This window comes from Triturus cristatus, chromosome 10, assembly GCF_964204655.1.
Source record: "Triturus cristatus chromosome 10, aTriCri1.1, whole genome shotgun sequence".
NCBI classification, from domain to species: Eukaryota; Metazoa; Chordata; class Amphibia; order Caudata; family Salamandridae; genus Triturus; species Triturus cristatus.
The window spans coordinates 1,067,428,116-1,067,451,832 of record NC_140593.1 but is presented as its reverse complement, the minus strand read 5'-3'; the positions used below and the strand labels follow the sequence as shown (position 1 = coordinate 1,067,451,832).

General features: G+C 48.6%; 1 protein-coding gene across 2 annotated transcripts in view; it reads right to left on the bottom strand.

The window, feature by feature from the left end:
- IQCE (IQ motif containing E) overlaps positions 1-23,717 on the bottom strand; it is a 285,773-nt gene that overhangs the window by 232,380 nt on the left and 29,676 nt on the right. For both annotated transcript variants that reach the window (XM_085629211.1, XM_085629212.1), the window contains exon 3: positions 5,192-5,327. In XM_085629211.1, the coding sequence (XP_085485337.1) occupies positions 5,192-5,248 (57 nt within the window). In that variant the 5' untranslated portion in view covers positions 5,249-5,327. The remainder of the gene's footprint in view (positions 1-5,191; positions 5,328-23,717) is intronic.

Genomic DNA, 23,717 nt, shown 5'->3' with positions numbered 1-23,717 from the left:
GGTCTCTCAGGGGGGCTGTGTTGTGGGTGCGGCGGGGGATGTCGAGGATGAGGCGTGCGGAGGCGTTCTCTATGCGTAGTAGTCTTTTCTGGAGTTTGGCCGTGGTTCCTGCATAGAGGGTGTTGCCGTAGCCAAGTCTGCTGCTGACGAGGGCCTGGGTGACTGTCCTTATGGTTGCCGTGGGGATCCATCTGTAGATCTTGCGAAGCATGCGGAGGGTGTTGAAGTAGGAGGAGGAGACGGCGTTGACTTGCTAGGTCATTGAGAGCGATGAATCCAGGATGACCCCCAGGAAGCGTGCGTGGGCGGTAGGTGGCAGTGCGGCTCCCAGTGCGGTCGCCCACCAAGAGTCGTCCCAGGCAGAGTGGGTGGAGCCGAGGATGAGGACCTCCGTCTTGTCCAAGTTCAGTTTCAGGAGACTGTTCATCATCCATTCGGCGACGGCCTTCATTCCTTCGTGGAGGTTGGTTTTGGCGGTGTCAGGGTCCTTGGTAAAGGAGAGGATCAGCTGGGTGTCGTCGGCGTAAGAAATTATATTGAGGTTGTGTGATCGGACGATGGTGGCGAGCTGTGCCATGTAGACGTTGAAAAGGGTTGGGCTGAGGGATGATCCTTGGGGTACGCTGCAGGTGATCTTGGTGGCTTCAGATCGGAATGGAGGGAGGCGGAACCTCTGGGTTCTGTCGGTGAGGAAGGAGGTGATCCAGTCCAGGGCTTTGTCGCGAATCCCTGCATCGTGGAGGCGTGTACGTAGGGTGTGGTGGCAGACTGTGTCGATGGCGGCTGAGAGGTCCAGGAGGATGAGGGCCGCGGTGTCGCCGTTGTCCAGCAGGGTCCTGATGTCGTCGGTGGCAGCAATGAGGGCGGTTTCGGTGCTGTGGAAACCGGATTTGGATGGGTCCAGGGTGTTGTTCTCCTCGAGGAAGGGGGTCAGTTGCCTGTTGACGATCTTCTCAATGACTTTTGCCGGGAACGGGAGCAGGGAGATGGGCCGGAAGTTCTTGAGGTCCTTTGGGTCCGCCTTGGGTTTCTTGAGAAGGGCGTTGATCTCGGCGTGCTTCCAGCTTTCCGGGAAGGTGGCAGTCTCGAATGAGCTGTTGATGGTCTTGCGGAATTGGGGTGCGATGATGGACCTTGCTTTGTTGCAGATGTGATGAGGGCAGGGGTCGGATGGTGTTCATGATTAGGACGGTGTCGTCGTCGTTGACGTGGGTCCAGGAGAGCAGGAGGTTGGTGTGGCTGGGAGCGGTGAGTCTGCGGTGTTGTTGGCTGTCTGGAGGGTCTGGGTGTTTGAAGCTGTCGTGTATGTCTGCAATCTAGCGGTGAAATAAGGTGGCCAGGGAGTCGCATTGATCTTGCGATGGCGGGATGTCGTTGGAGCTGGAGCTGAGGTTGGAGAGTTCCTTCACGATGTGGAAGAGCTCTTTGCTGTTGTGCGCATTGTTGTCGATGCGTTCCTTGAAGGAGGTCTTTTTGGTGGCTCGAAAGAGTTGGTGGTGCTTGTGGCTGGCAGTCTTGTAAGCTGCGTGGTTGTCTTGAGTCTGTTTGTGGCGCCACTTTTTCTCGAGTCTTCGGCAAGGCAACTCAGGAGTGACCAGGAGGCATGGAACACAAATGCACACCATGTTGAGTGGTGCAGGAGAGCCGACTGTGACCTTGGAACTGCAACTCTGCGGACCAGGCAACTCTGTTGAAGACCAGGAGCCGTGCACGAGCTGTCCCACCTCGGATGTCGAGAGATGAGGGGTCGGTGTCCGTTGAGAGCACCAACAAGCCTTTGCAACTGCAACAAACTTGGAAAGTGAAGAAGGTACAGTGTCGGGACCAGAAAGGTCCAGATGACTTACCACAAGCAGGGGAGTCTGCGGAATTCAAAGATGACCCTTAAGTGGACCCACCGGCCGGAGGTACTGGAGTCGCGAGAGGACCTCGAGCAGCTCACCAAAGATGCAAGCCCCCGATGCAAGTGCTGTGGTGAGGACAAAGATCTTGGTCACTGGAGATGCTTGAGTTTGGGGCTACCTAGAACCTGAAGATATTGGAGGAAGGAAGCCAACAAGCCTTTGCAACAGCAAGTCGACGCTGTGCCAGGGGTTCGGTTTCTGCAGATCCGACGAGGGATACTGGCTACAAACTTGGCGAAAGGAAAGAGCAGGCCTTGAGGGATGTGAAGAACAACCACCTGTATTGCTGAGCCTTTCAGAGTCTGTGGGAGCCCAGGATCAGCAGACTGGTCATCTTAGTTGCGGTACCTGCAGATGCAGGAAAGTGACTCCTTCACTTCAAGGGAGATCCCTTCAGGTGTGTTGGATGCCCACAGGCCTTGGAAGGTTTCTGTACGGGGCACAGGCACGTATGTTGCAGCAGACGAGCATGGCGATGAGACCAGGAGTAGCAGGAGTCTTCCCAGTTGTAGTCTTGAAGCTCAGAGCGAGGTCCAGTGAAGTACAGAGTGCCCAGACGGTCAAAGAAGAAGTGGTGTCTTGAAATGAATCTAGTCCCGTGACGAATCTAGGGACCCACCCACAGGTAAGCCCTTAAATACTCTATGGAAAGGGTAGGAACAATTCAGGGGTCCCTCCCAAAGGAGGGTCTGGACAAGGGGGAGGATGCTCCCCTGTACTGTGTCCAGTTTCGCACCAGAGCGGGAGCCAACGGCTCCCTAAACTGGTTTGAACTGGACTATGCATGGAGAGCACCAAATGTGCCCTGCACACAGACTATGTGGCGCTGGCAAGAGCCCCCCACCCTGCCCCAATACACTAAACCCTGTCTGGGAGGTGGTTGCACCTCCCTGTGATAGGATATCTATTGTTCTGCCTTCCCCTGCTCGAGTTTGGCTCAGCAGCAGGAGGGCAGAAACGTGTCTCTGGCCAGCAGCAGCCTAGCTTGCTGTCCGGTGCTGGAAGACTGGTACCAGGAGCCCCTAGGGCCTCCCAAAGGAGCTTTGCGGTGCATGGAATCATACCTCCCACTGGTGTGGGGGGTATGATTCCAACATATTTGATACCAAACATGACATGGTTCGTTACAGCCAGGTTAGAGTTAGTCATCGCGTAATGATGCGTGGCCACTGTATGTATCTTAATGGCTCATGCACTTACAACCTGGGAGAATGGACTCCGAAGGTTGTAGGGGTGTCCCGCTCATGCAGGGGCACCCTCACACTTAGAAGCAGGCACCCTGCCTTCAGGATTGAAAGGCCTGCCTTAGGGGTAACTTATAGGTTTTAAGTCCAATGACCTCAGATATAGGGGAAGCTATATCTATTGTAAGTGGTGCTAGCACCAACTTACACAGGCTGCACTGGCAAGCCTGTTGTCACAGTTCACGTGGTCCCTCATGGGTGGCAAAATACATGCTTCAGCCCATGGGGGACCCCTGGTGTACCTATGCTCTGGGTACCTTAGTACCATATACTGGGGGCGAAAGCACAGAGACTGGGGTCCTGTTTAGCAGGTTCCCAGTTAGACTAGTCAGAAACAGCATAGCACCGGGCAAAAAGTGGGGGTAACCATGAAAGTAGATCTTACCTTCCTGAATGGAACATATAGTAATGAGAGTATAGGCCAAACACTTAAGAGATTGCAAATATAATGGCCCTAAGCTTACCACACACTCACATATGACAACCAGTGAAAATTCATATCATCTCAGCATTGAAAGACAATCGTTAAACTCATTATAGTCTTTAGGCGGGCCTATCCCGGTTTATGGGGGTCATCCCCAATGTTAGTCTACTGGGAGGGATTCTGAAGAAGACTCCTATTCTCGCTGCCTGTGTATACAACTACAATGGGAACGCCGTCCTTTCACAAAAAAATTAACATATGCTCAGTTAATAAATCTGGGCCCAAGTTAGGGTAGGATAATAATGTAAAATGTCTTAATATCTTGAAAGAGTCCAAAATCCAGAGGACAATCCAGGTATGGATGACTCAGGATGAACGAATTTAATTGGCGAAAGCTTTCAGTCTTCTTTTACCCAAATCTAAATTAAGCCCAATATCATCAACCTAATAGCTGCACTCAGTTTTACTGAACGCAAATGCGGCTTTAGAAGGGTGTCTTAGACAATTGTCTAGATGTTAATAACCAACTTCATATGTGAGAGGTTGAAGTGCATGTAGTCTGTACTTGGCCAAGTACTACATGGGTGGGAATGCAGACTGGTGAATATAACTATGGAAATAGTTTTTTTTTTATTTATGACAGCCTGAGAAGCAGTTTCCTAATTGTAGATAAAATGCAGCTAGGTCTGATGAGTAGAAGGCGAGGCAAGAACAACAGCCAGTCTGACTTCAAGACGGCCATAAACAAATAAGCAAAAGTGTCATTTGAAGCATTGTGGGCGGCAGTGATTAGCCCCTGTGACCCCCGGCCCCTCACAGAACACTCAACTGGTACCCTCCTCGCCACCTGAGCTGGCCTCACTCAGTCCACCTCGAGGACAGCAATGCAATATATCCCTGACCCCGCCCCACAGGCGAGCGAATTCCCCCCTCATCCACAATACCTAGACCTGGTGCGCCCCCTCTTGGTCCAATACATGACACCAGCATAACTGTCCGTTATAATATACACCCCACCAGCACCACCACCTCCATTCTTTTCCACTGTTTTACAACTCCCGCCAAACCCCAACCATATTAGAGAACAGGGGTAGGCACTAAATTCTGGACCACATGCTCAGAAGGAACTCCACAGCATGCCGAAGCCCACATCAGTAGAGGCTTCAACAGGAAGTAGTCAGTCGTACACCCTCCATCCTTTAAGCCTATGCTATAAACTATGATGGAACATGTTATGTCTGATGTAGTCGATTTGTTTATGAATTAAAATCAAATATAAATGGTATTAAATAAGAAAAAAAAGTGAGGTGGCAGTGAACCGAGTATTTGCATGCAAGTACCTTAAGGACTATGGATGAGTTTAATATTTCATGATAGCTAGCTGATGTTTTTCAATTCTTAAGGACTGTGATTCTAAGTATAATGTGCAATAAAGAACATTTATTTTTCAGATAATAAGGTGACTAACAAAACTGGTTTTCACTCAACCTGAAGAACATCAACTTTGTGTGGCTTGATTAATGCCAGCGTTAAACATTAGTTATCGTCCTTATTGCGGTCATGGTCTACAAACATGTGACAAAGAAACTTCTCTAATTCAATGAACGCCGCCTTCTTACCAAGTCGAGTCCTAGAGCCAAAATCTCTGCTCCGGTTTCACCTGCTGCCCAAGACATTTTTCAAAACTTTGCTCAGTACTGACTTGTTGAAGTTGGTCATTGGAGAGTCCACGGAAAGGTAAAAATCCAGTTATTCCTGGTTAAAAATAAACCAAAAGAGAAGTTTAAAAACATATTGCCATCACTGAATCAACCTTGGTGTTCTGTGGTTACAAATCCATTCATCCGCAACCATGCAGCATGTTAGTACATCCATTTTAGTGTTTAGATTGAAAGCACCGCACAAACAGTGCTTCAGCACAGAACCAGCAAAACACACACCTTGTTTTTAAAGAGGTCTATTCCATTTCCTTCGTTCCTTGGTCTTATCCATTTCAAGCAACACAGATCTTCATACCTTGGATCTTTACACACAGAGTTGGCAGGGGAGCCTCTGCTGCTAGGGGTGACGTCATAATAGCCTCAGCTGTGATCTCGCGGGAACCACTGTGTAAATATTGCTGGTGAACTCCGGGCTACAGTAACGTTTTGTTCAATACACTCAATGGAAACGCTATGGATAAGCCTGGTGTTTTGGAATGCAAGGCAGGTTGAAACAGTGCTGAGGCAGAAAACCGAGTATTCTCAATGACTTGTTTTTAACACTGTTGTGATCCCTTGGGTATCAGGAGCAGTTGGATAGACAGGGAGGATTTCCACAGGTGCAATGATGCTAAATTTTTAACATAAGGCTTGCTGCCCTGCACAATGATTCCAATATAAAGACACTTGCTGAAAGCTGCAGGTGTTGTTTTTGTGGTATAACTAACACAGAGGATGTTGTTTTCCTCCCAAATGATTAAAGGTATTATTTAGAGTATTAGGCAGAGAGGGACTTCAACCAAAAAGTGAGGTATGGCGAGCCCGACATATTTATAGTGCCTCTGATATTAATACATTCTTAATAAGGCAACACAGAAAAAAGCAATTAGGGGCCAGATGTAGTCTGAATTGATTCAAAAAACTGGCCGTAAATTGTGCACCTACTTTTAGCAAATCCTTTCTGATTTTGGAATCCGACCTTTGTACTAATGGGTCCGTTTGCAAAATCTCTGGAGTGGGCTGTAATTCGGCCTACCTCATCAATTTTAATGAGGTAGGTCGCAGATTGTGACTCACTCAGAGGATAGCATCACAGGGAGGGCGGCCTGCTGGGGTCAGCACTATGCCTGCTATCGCATTTAAATAAAGTACATTTTTCTCTTTAAATGTCCTGTCTTCAGTAACGGAAACAGGTCTGCATTTCAGAAATGTTTTTATTTTTGTAAAAAAAAACGTTTAATTTTAACTTTCTTATTTTAAACAAACTTTTTTTTATTATTTACAAAGGGCAAGTGGCCCCCAAGGTACTTGTTCCTCTTTCCAAATAGGTGGACTCCTCGTATGAGGCGATGGTAGCCGACACGACCCATGGCTTGCGACATAAACTGCAGTAGCAAACCATTTATGCAAAGCATTGCGAATCCGAATTTGGAAGAGGTGTCCTAGGCATGCCCCTCCAAACTATTCACTATGCATATCAAAAGTCATTGTGCAATTCGGGTTTAAGACATTTGTAAAAGCCATCGCAAACCCTGTGTTTTAACGAATCACAGTCTTTTTGGCCTGTAAATGACTGTGTACACCTGGATCCTGTTCTCTCCCGTATTTATTTTCCTGAAGAACGCATTGCCTCTGCTTCTCCACATCCCGGTAAGTTTTCAGAGAAGAGCCCAAAATATCCTTTCAATAAGATAAATATGTTTTACCTTTCTTTCCGGCCCACGTCCTAAACTGGCACAAAACTTAGTTTTTAGAAAATCGTCCCTTCTCATCGTGTTTAGGATTGCCAATGGAAGCCAACTCATAACAGTATCCTGAAATGTGGGCGCACCCCCCCTCACATACCTAAACGCATATCACTGACATCATAAGACCTGCAAGTAGAATACTCCCGCCTGAACGCAACCCTAAGCCCCCCACAGTCAGCCCCAGTTAGACCCCAAAGTCAACAGTTAAGAAACCACACTGGTAGTTATCAGACCGGAAGGTATAGGAAGGATGTACATTTTAAAATGCAATCGAGCATACTATATCGCACACTAAGGCAGCACAGGTTGCCCTAATTGCATTATCGCACACGTAAACAGCTCGTGCAGAAATGTATAAATTGTATGCAACAAAAGTGATGCAAAAAATATAAGAGTAAGACGTGTATGAAGATATGAAATGCAAATAAAAACATGTATAAAAAAAACAGTATCCTGACATTTGATCCTATCTTCCCTCAGAAAGCATTTTTCGTTTAAACGTTTCATTTGAAAATACCATTGAAAACAAAAAGCAGCTATAATCTTCTCACATTTAGGAACAAGTGGTTAAGGCATAGAGTAAGTGTTAGAAAAACCCCACTCCCACACCGGAAAGGGTGGTGGTAACGGGGTCTTTCCAGACATACACAGTGGTAGCTTGGCTCGAGTGGTCAGGGGTCAGGCACCGTGTTAAGCATACGCAATACCCACACAATAACCATGCGTGCATCCGTTCCAAAAACGACACTACACCTTAAAAATTATACTGAAAATATATCTCTTTATCTTCTTTTCTCTTAGTTGCTGATTAAATAAATAATAATACAATCACAGTACACAAGGCTTTTTCTGTGGAAGGGTACGTCAAATAAATACTGTCTTAACGATTCAATAAATAAGGTAGATCATAAATAATCAAGGTATAAATATAAGTGCATTACATTACAGGCAATTAAATATTATGAGGCAATAAATACTGTACGACAATAAATATTGTGAAACAATAAATACTGTGAGGCAATAAATAGGATAAATACAATAAATACAGTGCTCTCAATAAATAATAAAAGCCAACAGTGACACTTGTAAATCAGTTCACATTCCTGAGGTACTATGGGATGATTTGACCCAATCCCAGCTTGTAAAGATTTGGATGGCCTGAGGGGTATACTCCCTGGCTTGGACAAGGCTGAGGCCTAAACTGAGGTAGATAAAGGGGGAATCTAGAGATCTGGCTCTCCCACACTACACAACCCCTCTGTATTAGTCTCAGCTCACCCCTGGCACAATCAAGCTGGTTCCAGCACCTCTCTAGCCCCTAGGATGGTCTCTTAGGGCTTCACAGGGCCGATGTCGGCGGCCTCGGCTCAATGACAGTTCTTGTCGACGCCGGGATGCGGTTCCGGTTCGATGTCGGCGGCCTCGGTTCGATGTCGACCTCCGGTTCGATGATGTCGGGCAGTCTGGGCTTGATGTCGACTTCGGGCGGCTCCGGTTCGATGTTGGCGGCCTCAGCTCGATGTCGACCTCCGGTTCGATGACGTCGGGCAGTCTTGGCTCGATGTCAACTTCCGACGGCTCCGGAGTGCGATCTCCACTCCCGACCTCCGGCACGATTCTCCTCAGGTTCCGGCGACTCCGGAGTGCGACCTCCACTCCCGACCTCCGGCACACTTCTCTTCAGGTTCCGGCGACTCCGGAGTGCGATCTCCACTCCCGACCTCCGGCACGCTTCACCTCGGTCTCCGGCGACTCCGGAGGGCGGACTTCACTCCCCCGTCGACGCCGCTCACTCGACCTCGGGTGACTTCCTCCTCGACCTCTGGTACTCTCCATGACCTCCGTCGGCGCCCTCTCTCGACCTCTGGCGGCTCCGGGCACGACGTCTGCTTTCCAGTCAGCGCCGCTTCTCCACCTCGGGCTCCAGGTCTCTAGGCTTCTCGACGTCGGACTTCAGGTAATTACCAGTAACCAGGTCAGGTACTCGCTGTTCTTTACTTTTAAGGCCTGTTCCTGCTGTCCAGGTCCTTAAGATGGTTTTTCTTGCTTTCTCCCACACAGGGCTCCAGGCTGGGCTCAGTCAGTAGGGACTAGTATCAAGGGTGGGTTTATGGACCCCACTCCAGGCACAAGTTTCCACCCCTGCTGCCTCACTCCTTCCTCCTTCAGGTTTCTGCTCCTCTCTCTTCACCAGTCAGGTGCCAACTGCCAGCTCCAACTGTCAACTCTGGCTTAGCTTCCCAACATTCCAAACCGCCTCCAACTGTCACAGGGTTCCAGAATGTTGCAGAAGGTTCTAGTAGGTTCCAGTGGGTTCTGATGATGTCACAGGTTGCCACCATTTTGTGCTCCAGGCCCTCAGACAGAAGTTCCAGGGGTAGATAAAATGGCTCCCTGAATCTGCATCAATACGAAAAAGTCTGGTGGTTCCCAAAAAGGAAAAATACTAACAGGGTTTGAGGCAAAAGTGGGACAAAATAAATAATGATGAGGAGGGACCACCCAAAGGGCTGACAGGTCTAACACGCGTCCCCCCCAGCTGAAAGTGGGGAGAGCTACCCAACCCCTTGGGAGTTCTCATCACTAAGGCGGAAATACCTTGAGAGACCGTCTGCATTGGCGTGGTCCACTCCAGGCCGATGTTCCACCTGAAAGTCCATTCCCTGTAGGGAAATAGACCACCTCAACAACTTGGGATTCTCCCCCTTCATTTGCATCAGCCAACGAAGGGGTCTGTGGTCGGTCTGAACCAGGAAGTGCGAGCCAAACAGGTATGGCCGCAACTTCTTCAGAGCCCATACCACTGCAAAGGCTTCACGCTCTATTGCACTCCACTTCTGTTCCCTGGGAAGTAGTCTCCGGGATAGGAAGACCACGGGTTGATCCAGACCCTCTTCATTGAGTTGCGATAACACTGCCCCAATGCCATGTTCTGATGCATCCGTCTGGACAATGAACTCCTTGGAAAAGTCTGGGGCCCTTAAGACCGGGGCCTCGCACATGGCTTTCTTCAGCTTGACGAAGGCCTGCTGACAAGCCTCCGTCCAGACTACCCGTCGAGGTTGTTTCTTGGACGTGAGCTCCGTGAGGGGGGCTACGATGGTTCCGTACCCCTTCACGAAGCGGCGGTAGTATCCCGTGAGGCCCAGAAAAGCCCGGACCTCAGTCTGAGTCTTGGAGGGTTCCCAGGCCATGATGGCCTCGATCTTCGCCTGAAGGGGTTGCACCGCTCCCCTACCCACCAAGTGTCCAAGGTACACTACCGACCCCTGCCCGATCTGGCACTTGCTGGCCTTGATCGTTAACCCAGCTTGTCTCAGGGCCTGGAGAACAGCTTGCAGGTGACGCAAGTGATCCTCCCAGCTGTTACTGAAGACGGCTATGTCATCCAGATAAGCAGCAGAGAAACTCTCCATTCCGGTGAGGATCTGGTTTACCAGGCGCTGAAACGTGGCAGGTGCGTTCTTGAGCCCAAAGGGCATCACACAGAACTGGTAGTGGCCATTGGGCGTGGAGAAGGCTGACCTTTCCCTTGCTCCATCAGTCAAAGAGATCTGCCAGTACCCAGAAGTAAGGTCAAAGGTACTTAGATATTGGGCAGCTCCCAGCCGGTCAATCAATTCATCCGCCCTAGGGATCGGATGAGCATCAGTTTTGGTTACTGAATTCAGTCCCCGGTAGTCCACACAGAACCTCAGTTCCGGTTGGGCACCCGGTGGTGCAGCTTTTGGTACTAGTACCACCGGACTGGACCAGGGGCTGCTAGAAGGTTCGATCACTCCTAGCTCCAGCATCTTAGTGACTTCACTATGAATGCTGGCCTTCACCTTGTCTGACATCCGGTAGATCTTGGACTTCACAGGTGGGCTGTCTCCTGTGTCCACGTCATGGACGCACAGGTGAGTCCTACCCGGGACAAGGGAGAACAACGAAGAGTACTGCCCCAGGACCTGGCGGCAGTCCTCCTGCTGTTCAAGAGTTAGAGATGGGGAGAGAATCACTCCCTCCACCGACCCATCCTTCTCTTGAGACGCAAACAAATCGGGGAGAGGCTCGCTTTCCACATCCTCTGCTCCGTCAGTCACCATCATCAAAATGACTTCGGGCCTCTCGTGGTGGGGTTTGAGGCGATTGGCATGCAGCACCCGTAGGGGCTGACGAGGGGTCTTAAGATCCACCAAGTAGGTAGCCTTACCCTTCTTCTCCAATACCTCAAAGGGTCCTGACCAGCGATCCTGGAGGGCGCTAAGCTCTCCTGGTTCGATCACCCACACCTTCTGGCCAGGCTCCAACTCCACCGGGTGAGCGTTGTGGTCATACCACGCCTTCATTACTGCTTGGCTGGCCTCCAAGTTGTCAGAAGCTTGCTTCCACAACTTAGCCATTTGGCTCCGGAAGGCCAGCATGTAGCTCACCACATCCTGGGGAAGCTTCCTGGGAGTTCTTTCCCATCCGTCTCTCACCAGGTTGAGAGGTCCACGTACAGGGTGCCCATACAAAAGCTCGAAGGGGCTGAAGCCCACTCCCTTCTGTGGCACTTCCCTGTAAGAAAAGAGTAGACAGGGTAGGAGGACGTCCCATTTCCTCCGCAGGCTTTCAGGCAGACTTCTGATCATGCCTTTCAAGGTTTTGTTAAACCTCTCCACCAGACCATTGGTCTGGGGGTGGTAAGGAGTTGTGAACCGGTAGGTCACTCCACACTCCTTCCACATGGCCCGCATGTACGCTGACATGAAGTTGGTCCCCCTGTCGGACACAACTTCCTTGGGAAAACCCACTCGGGTAAAAATTCCCATCAGGGCCCTAGCCACAACAGGTGCTGTTATGGTCCTCAGAGGTATTGCCTCTGGGTACCGTGTGGCATGATCCACCAGAACCAGGATAAACCTGTGACCAGCTGTAGTAGGTGGATCTAACGGACCCACAGTGTCGATGCCCACCCTTTCAAAGGGGGTGCTAACGACAGGAAGTGGTTCCAGGGGAGCTTTCAGCTTCACCCCTGTTTTCCCACTGGCTTGGCAAGACACACATGTCCGGCAGTAGGTATCGGACGACACTTTCATTTGAGGCCAATAAAAGTGTGGGACAAGACGGGCGAAGGTCTTGTCTTGCCCCAAGTGTCCTGCCAATGGGATCTCGTGAGCCAACTCCAGAAGGAAGGCTCGATAACGTTGAGGGACTACCAAGGCTCGTGACGATCCATGTAGGGGTGCCTTGGGTTCACTGTAGAGGAGGCCATCCTCCCAGTAAACACTGTAGTTCCCTTCAACGTTCCCTGCTGCCTGGGCTTCGGCCTGTCGCCTCAGTCCCTCAAGGGTAGGGCACTCCTTCTGGCCCTGGCAGAATTCCTCCCTGGACGGGCCTCCCTCCACGTGCCACTCGGCCGGGATGGGTAGGTCCTCCAGTTCGGTGACATCCCCCACCGCAGACTCCTGGTCCACCACCTCCGGTGGCCTATCCGTCTTACGGGGTGCGGACGCCGAGGCAGGCTCCTCCTGTCCTCGGTTCTTCCCTTGACTGGCAGCTGGCTGGGCCTTTGTTCCAGGCTCCAGCCGAAACAAACTCCCTCTCCGGGTAGTCGCGGACCTTGTGCTCACACAGGCCCAGTCAGGTGTACCCAGCATCTCAGTATGAGTCCGGTATTCCACCTCCTTCCAAGCATTGTGCTCCATGTCATTCCCCAGCAGACAATCAACCGGCACGGCAGGGCTTACGGCAACTCGAAGTGAACCTGCAACCCCTTCCCATTCAAAGGGAACCTCGGCCACCGGATAGTGGCCCATTCTGCCGTCAGCCATCGCGGCAGGGTGGAGTACATCGGGAATTACCTGCTCTGGAGACACCAGTTGGCTACGCACCATAGTCATACTGGCTCCTGTGTCTCTCAGAGCCTCCCCCCTTTGGCCGTTGATGGTGACCCACTGCCCATACTTTACGGTATTTGCGGGCACCTGGATCTTAGGAACCATCTCCCGTTCTCCCAGGGACACTAAAGTGATACCCGCCCACTCCCTTCCCTTAATTAAAGGCATCTCCTCCCCGAGCACTACATTAGCTACTCCGGGGGTCTTTCCTCCAATGGGAGGGGGTGGTCGTTTTGGGCACTTCGCATCTCCCTTATAGTGTCCAACGCCACCGCACTCGAAGCAATGGACAACCCTTGGCTGCTGACTCTGGCCAGGATTAGGGTTTCTGGGTGGGTTAGCCCTAGGGGTGAATCCTGTTCCCTTCCCTTGGAAGTTATTTTGGGGGCCTTTGGAGAACTCCTTTTTCTTTTCCCCTCCCTCTTTCTTCTGGGGGGCGCCCTGTCCGGCCTTTTGAGTATCCCCTCCAGTCCCCCTTGTGGACACCCGGGTACTAGCCCAAATGTCCGCCTCCTCAGCAAGCTTCCGGGGATTGGTCAGCTTGCTATCCACCAGGTGTTGACGCAGTTCAGGGAAACATTTTTCGAGCAGGTGTTCCTTCTGTACTAAATCAAACAACCCCTCGTAGTTCCTCACTTCACTGCCCTGAATCCAACCCTCTAGTGCCTTCTTTGCATAGTCCAGGAAGTCCACCCAATTCTGTGTGCCCAGTTTGTGACTACCCCGGAACTTCTGTCTGTACTTTTCGGGTGTTAGTCCAAACTTTCTTATGAGCGCCACCTTCATGGTGGGGTAGTGGGTCTGCTCATCCTCCTCTAGGGCCAATAATGCATCCCTACCAGCTGGAGGCATGTACCTGTACAATCCCCCTCCCCAGTACTTCTCTGGAACCCCATGGGCCCTTAACGAGACCTCATAGGCCGCTAGCCACTTGGCGATATCGTCACCCGCCCCATAGCTAGCTACTATGTCCTTTGGCAGGTAGGGTTTGGGTTCCCTGGTGATTTCTTGGTCTTTGCTGCCACCATTAGGAACAGTGTGTGCCCCGACTCTTAGGATCTGAAGATCTATCTCTTTCAGCCTTAACTCGTGAGCCATGCTCTGTTCCTCCTTCTCTTTCTCCAGCCTTGCTAAGTCCCATGTGAGCTGTCTTTTCTCCCTCCGGTCTGTTAACTCCACTTCAGACAAGCCACCGCTAGAGGCACTGCTGCCCTTCCTAGAAAGTGTCCTGGGCCCCGCTAACAGGTTCCCCACCTCAGGTTGGTACAAACCAGCTCCCTCACTGTCGGGCTCTCTATCCCTGTCCTCCTCCTCAGCCTTGCTTTCTCGTCGTGCCTCCCCCCAAGCCCTTAAGCTGGTTTGGAGTGCACCCTTCTTTGCTCCTGGGGGACAATACACCCCCTCCCGCTGACAAAACTCCCTGAGTTGGGCCACAGTATAGGTTTCCAGGTCTTCTAGCACAAACTCCATTTTGCCCACTCAGGTCAGAGGACAGTTATTTGCTGAAGCTATGCAGGGGGGTACCTTTAATAATACCTCCTCCCACCACCAGAGTAAATTTGGAAAAACAAAAACTCACAATTAGGAAGGCCGCTTTGAGAAAACTCCCGGTGTAGGCCTATGGACTACCCACAGTTATTGTCGAGTATACATAGGCACAGCTCAATCCCACCACTGAACACCAATTATGTTAGAAAACCCCCACTCCCACACCGGAAAGGGTGGTGGTAACGGGGTCTTTCCAGACATACACAGTGGTAGCTTGGCTCGAGTGGTCAGGGGTCAGGCACCGTGTTAAGCATACGCAATACCCACACAATAACCATGCGTGCATCCGTTCCAAAAACGACACTACACCTTAAAAATTATACTGAAAATATATCTCTTTATCTTCTTTTCTCTTAGTTGCTGATTAAATAAATAATAATACAATCACAGTACACAAGGCTTTTTCTGTGGAAGGGTACGTCAAATAAATACTGTCTTAACGATTCAATAAATAAGGTAGATCATAAATAATCAAGGTATAAATATAAGTGCATTACATTACAGGCAATTAAATATTATGAGGCAATAAATACTGTACGACAATAAATATTGTGAAACAATAAATACTGTGAGGCAATAAATAGGATAAATACAATAAATACAGTGCTCTCAATAAATAATAAAAGCCAACAGTGACACTTGTAAATCAGTTCACATTCCTGAGGTACTATGGGATGATTTGACCCAATCCCAGCTTGTAAAGATTTGGATGGCCTGAGGGGTATACTCCCTGGCTTGGACAAGGCTGAGGCCTAAACTGAGGTAGATAAAGGGGGAATCTAGAGATCTGGCTCTCCCACACTACACAACCCCTCTGTATTAGTCTCAGCTCACCCCTGGCACAATCAAGCTGGTTCCAGCACCTCTCTAGCCCCTAGGATGGTCTCTTAGGGCTTCACAGGGCCTTAGGCGCCCTCTATTCCACTTACTGCCCTTTCTATGAAGTTCCGACGCCGCTGGAGTCATGTCGACGCCGTGAGGCGATTCCGGTTCGATGTCGGCGGCCTCGGCTCAATGACAGTTCTTGTCGACGCCGGGATGCGGTTCCGGTTCGATGTCGGCGGCCTCGGTTCGATGTCGACCTCCGGTTCGATGATGTCGGGCAGTCTGGGCTTGATGTGGACTTCGGGCAGCTCCGGTTCGATGTCGGCGGCCTCAGCTCGATGTCGACCTCCGGTTCGATGACGTCGGGCAGTCTTGGCTCGATGTCGACTTCCGACGGCTCCGGAGTGCGATCTCCACTCTCGACCTCCGGCACGATTCTCCTCAGGTTCCGGCGACTCCGGAGTGCGACCTCCACTCCCGACCTCCGGCACACTTCTCTTCAGGTTCCGGCGACTCCGGAGTGCGATCTCCACTCCCGACCTCCGGCACGCTTCACCTCGGTCTCCGGCGACTCCGGAGGGCGGACTTCACTCCCCCGTCGACGCCGCTCACTCGACCTCGGGTGACTTCCTCCTCGACCTCTGGTACTCTCCACGACCTCCGTCGGCGCCCTCTCTCGACCTCTGGCGGCTCCGGGCACGACGTCTGCTTTCCAGTCAGCGCCGCTTCTCCACCTCGGGCTCCAGGTCTCTAGGCTTCTCGACGTCGGACTTCAGGTAATTACCAGTAACCAGGTCAGGTACTCGCTGTTCTTTACTTTTAAGGCCTGTTCCTGCTGTCCAGGTCCTTAAGATGGTTTTTCTTGCTTTCTCCCACACAGGGCTCCAGGCTGGGCTCAGTCAGTAGGGACTAGTATCAAGGGTGGGTTTATGGACCCCACTCCAGGAACAAGTTTCCACCCCTGCTGCCTCACTCCTTCCTCCTTCAGGTTTCTGCTCCTCTCTCTTCACCAGTCAGGTGCCAACTGCCAGCTCCAACTGTCAACTCTGGCTTAGCTTCCCAACATTCCAAACCGCCTCCAACTGTCACAGGGTTCCAGAATGTTGCAGAAGGTTCTAGTAGGTTCCAGTGGGTTCTGATGATGTCACAGGTGGCCACCATTTTGTGCTCCAGGCCCTCAGACAGAAGTTCCAGGGGTAGATAAAATGGCTCCCTGAATCTGCATCAATACGAAAAAGTCTGGTGGTTCCCAAAAAGGAAAAATACTAACAGGGTTTGAGGCAAAAGTGGGACAAAATAAATAATGATGAGGAGGGACCACCCAAAGGGCTGACAGGTCTAACAGTAAGGATTAGTTAGGATCAGGTTTAGAGTCTGGGTAAAGTCTGTTTGTTAAAACAAGAGTTCAATGTACCAAACATAAGATAAGGCCACCCATGGAAACATCTCGGAATGATCATGAACAGAGACCAGAACAGGACAATGTCGCCATAAGAATATTTCAAACAAACTGCAGAGGTTCCTCACAGCTACATGAAGTACTGCTGAGATAAACCAAGTGCATGCTTAATGTAATTCAGCATGCCAATGGCTGCATCCTTGAGAACTTGGAAAAGTAAGGCATAAATGGCAGCAACGAGGAACTATTAGATGCTTCTGCTAATGCCTCAGCAAATAGTGACTCTTGGCTTCCATGCAAGAAAGCACAGCTTTCAAGAGGTATAGATAGCCCTTTCTAAGGTATATTCACCAATGGGGGCTAAATTATACAACTTTAAACACACTGCAAGCACAGCAAATTGGGTGTTTTAGAGAAGCAGGTTCAAACTTATCATCCAAACCAAGTATCTTGTGTTGTAACCGCAGTTACTGCAGCGTGCCATGACCATGACACGCGACAATAACTGACATGAAACTCACCTGCACGCGACATGGCCTACGTTGTCTTACCTTCCCTCCTAATTGGTTCCCCCAACATTCCACATTCTAAGGTACAGCGTTGTGTCGTTATGTTAATGATTTCACTGACAGTTGTTCTTATCTGCGCTGCTGCTCAGACGTGTATGGGGCTGTTATATTAAAGCTTCTTGCTACGAACCTCATCTGTCCTGCTTCGTTATTACAAGTGGCGACGAGCGGGAAGCCCCTCACGTCAACCACCTTTAATCAAGAATTCTATCCAGATTCATTTGAAAGGAACTCACCGTCCTTTGAAAGTGACCTTCACTTTATAATGAGAGCACCGCACTCATCGGTTCCTTTCAGCGGCAGCCTGCGGTAACCAGGGGACCCTCAACTCATGATCTTCAGGCCGTTCCACAACCTCTTGCGGTGAGACCGCTTACCTCAAGGAGACGTGTGGAGCCTTTGCCTGCGTGCATTCAAATGATGACGTATGGCAACATGCCTCATCAGTGACGCCGCATACAGTGTATCTCCACAACGTGCTCCACTTCCTAATGGAAACACTACATAAACCAGCGTGAGGCGGCCATTTTAATCACTCGGCTCGCGCTCACATTGGGTCTCTAAGCAACCGATGCTGTGTGTGCCCTTTCGGTGACACGCTCGCCCATTCAAGCTTGTAACAGAGGCTCGTCTTTCTCTAAGCCTTGGATAAACATAGTATATTTCACTGCATGCGTTCTTCAAGTAGTGCGCACTTGCTACATAGTAAAAATATGAAATTATTTTCATTGAAAGCTGCACCTGTCTTCTGCACATTTCTTGCTGCGTGCACCATCCGGTGATACACACACCTTTTAGAACGTTAAAGATACACTTCAACATCAGTAAACCATTTAAAGATACTTTTTTATTGAATTGAAATCTTCACATCTTAAACCCTAAATATTTGTACAGGTCCCCTGCTCTTGGTACAACCAATTTCATATCAGTCTACAGTGCACATCTCACAGTGATGTGCATACCTTGCTTTGCTTGCAGTGCTTAACAAATTTGCATATTTTCGTGTTATCACATTCTTCGATAGTACATCAACTCTTGCACCAATATACTATGTGTGCCTTAAGTTCCTTAAACTTCTCACAGCAACAACCCTTCCTTCCACTCAAAGGTGAACCTTGTATGCCGTGGAAAGAGTGGAAAGAATATTTTTGCAACTACATTGAAACTGTCGAAGATGAAGATTTCACTATGGAAAAAAAAAAGAAAGTCCTACTTTATTGCCTTGGTCCTGGTGGTCTTAAAACCGATAACCAAATTGAAAAAAAGATTAGAGAGGGTAATGATGTATTCAAACAAGCTTTAGATGATCTTGACGCACACTTTTTACCGATAATGTTTGTAGCTGTTGATCGCTATAAATTTTCACAAAGGAAACAAGGAAAAAACGAGGGCATTGATGAGTATGTCTCAACTTTAAATACTTTGGCTTTAACATGTAGATTTGGACAATTGCAAGAAGTATTCATACGGGATCAGATCATAATGCAGGCCAGTAATCCCAACATTCAGGACAAACTTTGGGTTAATGGTGAATCCCCTAATCACTGGTATGTGTGCAAAAGCTGTTTTAGAGGAGCCAAAGGAGGTTAAATTAGTTAATTTAGTAAATTTAGCTAATGCAAACAAATACAAAAATAAGGAAAACACTAATAGGAACAATATGAATGTGAATTATAAGGAAAAAAGCAGTAATGAGAAAACTTACACGAAGAAATCCAGTGAAAACACTGATAGGAAATGTTATCGCTGCGGATCTTCTTCCCACCTGCCTGACTTCAAAAAGTGTCCTGCTAGGTTTAAAAAATGTACCTTTTGTGGTTTAATTGGGCACTTCTCCAAAGTATGGAATAGGAAATTCTACAAACGTAGTAAGCCGGTCCGACACATTCAGAGTGAGGATTGTGTGGAATCTCAAGAATCTGATTCCGACAAGATCATCTATATATTTTCAATTGAATACGACACCCTGGATGTTAATCCTATGAAAGTCAAGAAACCCATATGTGAAAGTAAAATGGGCGGGCTGTCAATGAACATTGTTGCTGACTCAGGCTCTCCGTTTACAATAGTCAATGAGAATATTTGGAAACAACATTTTGTTAACAAAATTGGTGCTGCTCTTGAAAAGTCTAATGTAATAGCCAAAAGTTATACTGGTGACAACATTGAATTCATCGGAACTCGTGAACTAGAATTTGAATTCAAAAGTAGGAAAGCCTTTTGCAAACTCTTTGTGGCAAAAAGAGGACCCTCTGTCCTTGGGTAGAACGATCAAGCTGATTTAGGGATCATTCTCAATCCTAACAGCACTGACCCTGTCATGTCAATTGAAGATAACAATGTATCTAATGATAATCTACTCAAGGCATACCCAGACATCTTCTCTGGGAAAATGGGTCTACTCAATTGTTTTCAACATAAAATTGAGTTAAAAAATAATGCTTCACCCTATGTTCTTAAAGTAAGACACTTACCGTTATCTATAAGAGATGATGTCCAGACTGAACTCAACAGACTGGTTACTAATGGGGTGATTGAGAAGGCTGAATCTGTGTAGTGAGTTTCTCCCATGGTTGATGTGAAACGTCCCAATAGTAGAATCAGACTCTGCATTGATTTAAGAGCTCAATAAGAATATTATTGTTGACCAATTTCCACTGCCACGTATAAATGAAATATTTAATACGACTAAGGATATGAAACTGTTTTCCATCAGAGATCTAAAGTCTGCTTACCTCCAGGTACCTTTACATGTCGATAGTAAAAAATACACAACCTTCATTACACCGTTTGGTTGCTATCACTTCACTCGGGTACCTTTTGGTTTAGCTTCGGCCGCAGCCCTTTTTCAAAGAATAATGTCAACCATCTTTGAGGGTGCTGTGGGCATCGAGTTATTCCAAGATGATATCCTTGTCATGGGCAGTAACCAAATGGAACATGATGCACGTTTAAGGGAGGTGTTCGAAATTTTAAAACAGAATGGGTTAACTGTTGAATTAGACAAATGTACGTTTTCACAAACCAATGTTGTTTATCTTGGTCATTGCATAAGTCAGGACGGTATAAAACCCAAAAGAGGCCTTGTTGAAGCCATACTCCGAGCACCTTGTCCCACCAGCAAAGATGAGGTAAGAGCTTTCCTCGGTTTAACCGAATACTATTAGAAATGTATACAAAACTTTTCAGAAAAGACATACCACATTCGGCAACTACTCAAGAATAAAGTGATATTCACATGGTCCCAAATGTGCCAGAATGCGTTTGACAACATTAAAAAATAAATCAGTGGTGCACTTTTTCTTAAGGGTTTTGATCCCAATGCTCGGATTTTTGTTACAACAGATGCCAGCAACAAGGGGCTTGGGGATGTCCTTTCACAGAAAGACTCTGACAATAATGAATGGGGTGTAGCCTTTGCGTCTCGTTCACTGACCACTGCAGAAGAGAGGTATTCAGTGATCAAACGCGAAGTGCTTGGATGCTCATGGGCTCTTAACTACTTTAGAGTGTACCCCTCATCAATATCCTTTCAGCGGCTGGTTAGCAAAATGCTTTTCCCAGGCTAACCAAAATGTCTGTTGAATTGCTGGATTACAATTGCACGGTTGAATACTGGCCTGGTGTCAAGAATAAAGTTGCAGACTTTCCAAGTAGATTACCCTTACCTAATGAGGAGACAGATTAAGATCAAGAAGACATTAGGAAAGTAGCCCTACTGTTTGATGTTGACTTTGATGGCATTACTAAAACTGAATGGAAAGAACACATGCTGAGAGACATCACACTTCAAAATGTCTGTAAATACATAAACAGCCAATGGCCTGACAAAAGACATCTTGACAAAGACGTCAGAATTTATTGGGAACATAGAAACAAATGTAGTTTTGAAAATGCGTATTATGATTATACAACTTTAAACACACTGTAGGCACAGCAAATGTGGTGTTTTAGAGAAGCAGTTAAACACTTACCATACAAACCAAGTATCTTGTGTTGTATCCGCGGTTACTGCTCCGTGCCATGACCATGGCACACGACAATAACTGTAATAATCAATGTGGAGGGAATAAGAAGCTGTAATCCATTCGGCTTCCAATGGTTAGTACAGGATATCAAGGAGGGGGGAGAATGGATCACTTGTCCTGTGAAATCAGGGTCTTGGTCGCATTGGAACCATATAAAAACCCTCATACACAGTCAATTGGCGGTATATCTTGGTTCTCCGCCTATGTGCACTGTTTCTATACGTTTCAGATACGACAGATCTGACTCCAAAAAACAAGAGTGGTAAGTTAACCACTTCATTAGGAGCCGCAATGAGCTCTTAAGAACACTCGGTCCTGACGAAAGCCTTAAGAATATACAAGAAGGCTGAAACATGTTGACCTACTAGTGCGGTAGACTAGTAACTGGGTCTACAGACGCACCACCTTATTACTTTTAATTTCTCACATCACTGTTTTTCCAAATATATATATTTTTTTTTAAAGTGATGTAGGGAATTTTAACTTCACTGCATCGGAGCACACATATGCCCTCTTTTTAGTCTCTGGACACTACTGGCAAATCAGTTGGTCTACCTCCGGGTGGAGGACAGCATATATACTATCTAAAAACCCTAGGATGATGCTGCAACAGTACACCTAGGCGGAGAACCAAGATATACTGCCAATTGCCTGTGTACGTGTATGAGGGTTTTTAAACTGTTCCAATACGACTAAGACCCTGTTTTCACAGGACAAGTAATCCATTCTCCCCACTCCTTGATTTCCTGTACACGGCATTAACTGACATGACACTCACCTGCAAGCGACATGGCCTACATTGTCTTACCTTCCCTCCTAATTGGTTCCCCCAACATTCCACATTCTAATGTACACCAGTGTGCCGTTATGTTAAAGATTTCACTGATGGTTCTTATCTGCGCTGCTACTCAGACGTGTATGAGACTGTTATATTAAAGCTTCTTGCTATGAACCTCATCGGTCCTGCTTCATTATTAAATCTTGTTCAAGGCATTTCAAGGAAAGGTTAATGTAAGGCCAGCAGTTTAAAGAGAATCAGGAGCGGCCCATGCAAGTAATTGTGGTGGGCGGGGTGGGAGTCTACAGACGATGACGCTGGAAAATAAATTGTAAAAAAAAGAAAACCACTTACCTTGCGCTCGCCGCATCGCCAAGTCGGCGATGCGGTGAGCGCAAGGTAAATATTTTTTTAATTTTATTTTTCCTCGTCGTCGTCAATCGACACTCCCACCCCACCGCTCTTACCTGAACGGGCCGCTCCTAAAGAGAACGTCTAGCAAAAAATAAGAGAATTTGTGATGACTCTGCATAAAAACACACTCAGGGACATCCTTTCTTGTCCCAGTCCTTACTAATACTGTTCTACAATCTCTAAAGCATCATCCACTGATGAGCCATCCCATTCACCTAGGAGGGCTGTAAAAGGAGAGTTCAGAGCATTCCTTCTGTTCAGACCATCCAAGCCTCAAATGTACAATGCCATAAACATACACCACACAAGAGTCAAGAAGAGAATAAGAACTGACAAAAAGGTATGAATTGAGGCATTCCCTCCATTTCCACCTCATCATTTTGGAGGAAATTAGTTTGAAAATAAAATTCGACTCGCAGATCGTGTTAGAATTCCACTTTAAAAAAGAGTTCAGGGAGGAGGAGCCTAGCGCGCAACCAAGATGGCCGCGTAGGTGCGAGGCTCCCGAGGACCACCACGACCTCCTGAATTAATCCTGGCTATATCCTGTCCTTGTTGAGGGGACTGCATCGGTGAACCCGAGCTGAGGCGCCATCCGTTTTTCCTTTTCGAATCGGACCCCGGACACCGGTGGGAGCACCGATTGAAGGTTGCGGCCTTCTCCGCGCTGGCCCCCCGGATTGGAGTAGTGGGGCGATCCGGGGACAAAGCGAACAACAGCGGCGGGCAGGGCTGGGCGACTCGCGTATCCCGTGCTTTCACTTTCGCTTTTGCGCTCTCCTTGCCCTCAAGCGAGGTAGGGTTGCGGAGCGGGGTGCGCTGGTGTGGCCTTGTCCAGGTGTTCGGCTGACCCGCCGGCCGTGAGTCGTCCTGCGGCCCAGTGGTCGCCCTCCCCCCCCCCGGAACCCGTGAACTGGTTTACCGGCCCTTTCGAGGAGATTGGCACGACGGTGGGAGAGCAGGCATGTCCACCAAACAAGATGGCGACCGGGCGAAGGTGCAGACGACCCGCCGCGGCCCGGCGCCTCAATCCAACAGTATGGACCGCTACACCCTCCAGAAGGGATCTCCGGAGACATCGCGCACATCCCCGGCGGGCCCGACGGAGGCATCTGCTCAACCGGTGGATCTGACCCTCCGGGACGTCATGGGCGCCATCGCAGAGATGAAGGCCTCGGTGGACCAGCGCTTCGACACCTTAGCGCAAAAGATAGACTCGGTCCTGGTGGAGGTTAGCCTTGTGAGGGCTGACTTGTCCAAAACCAACGACCG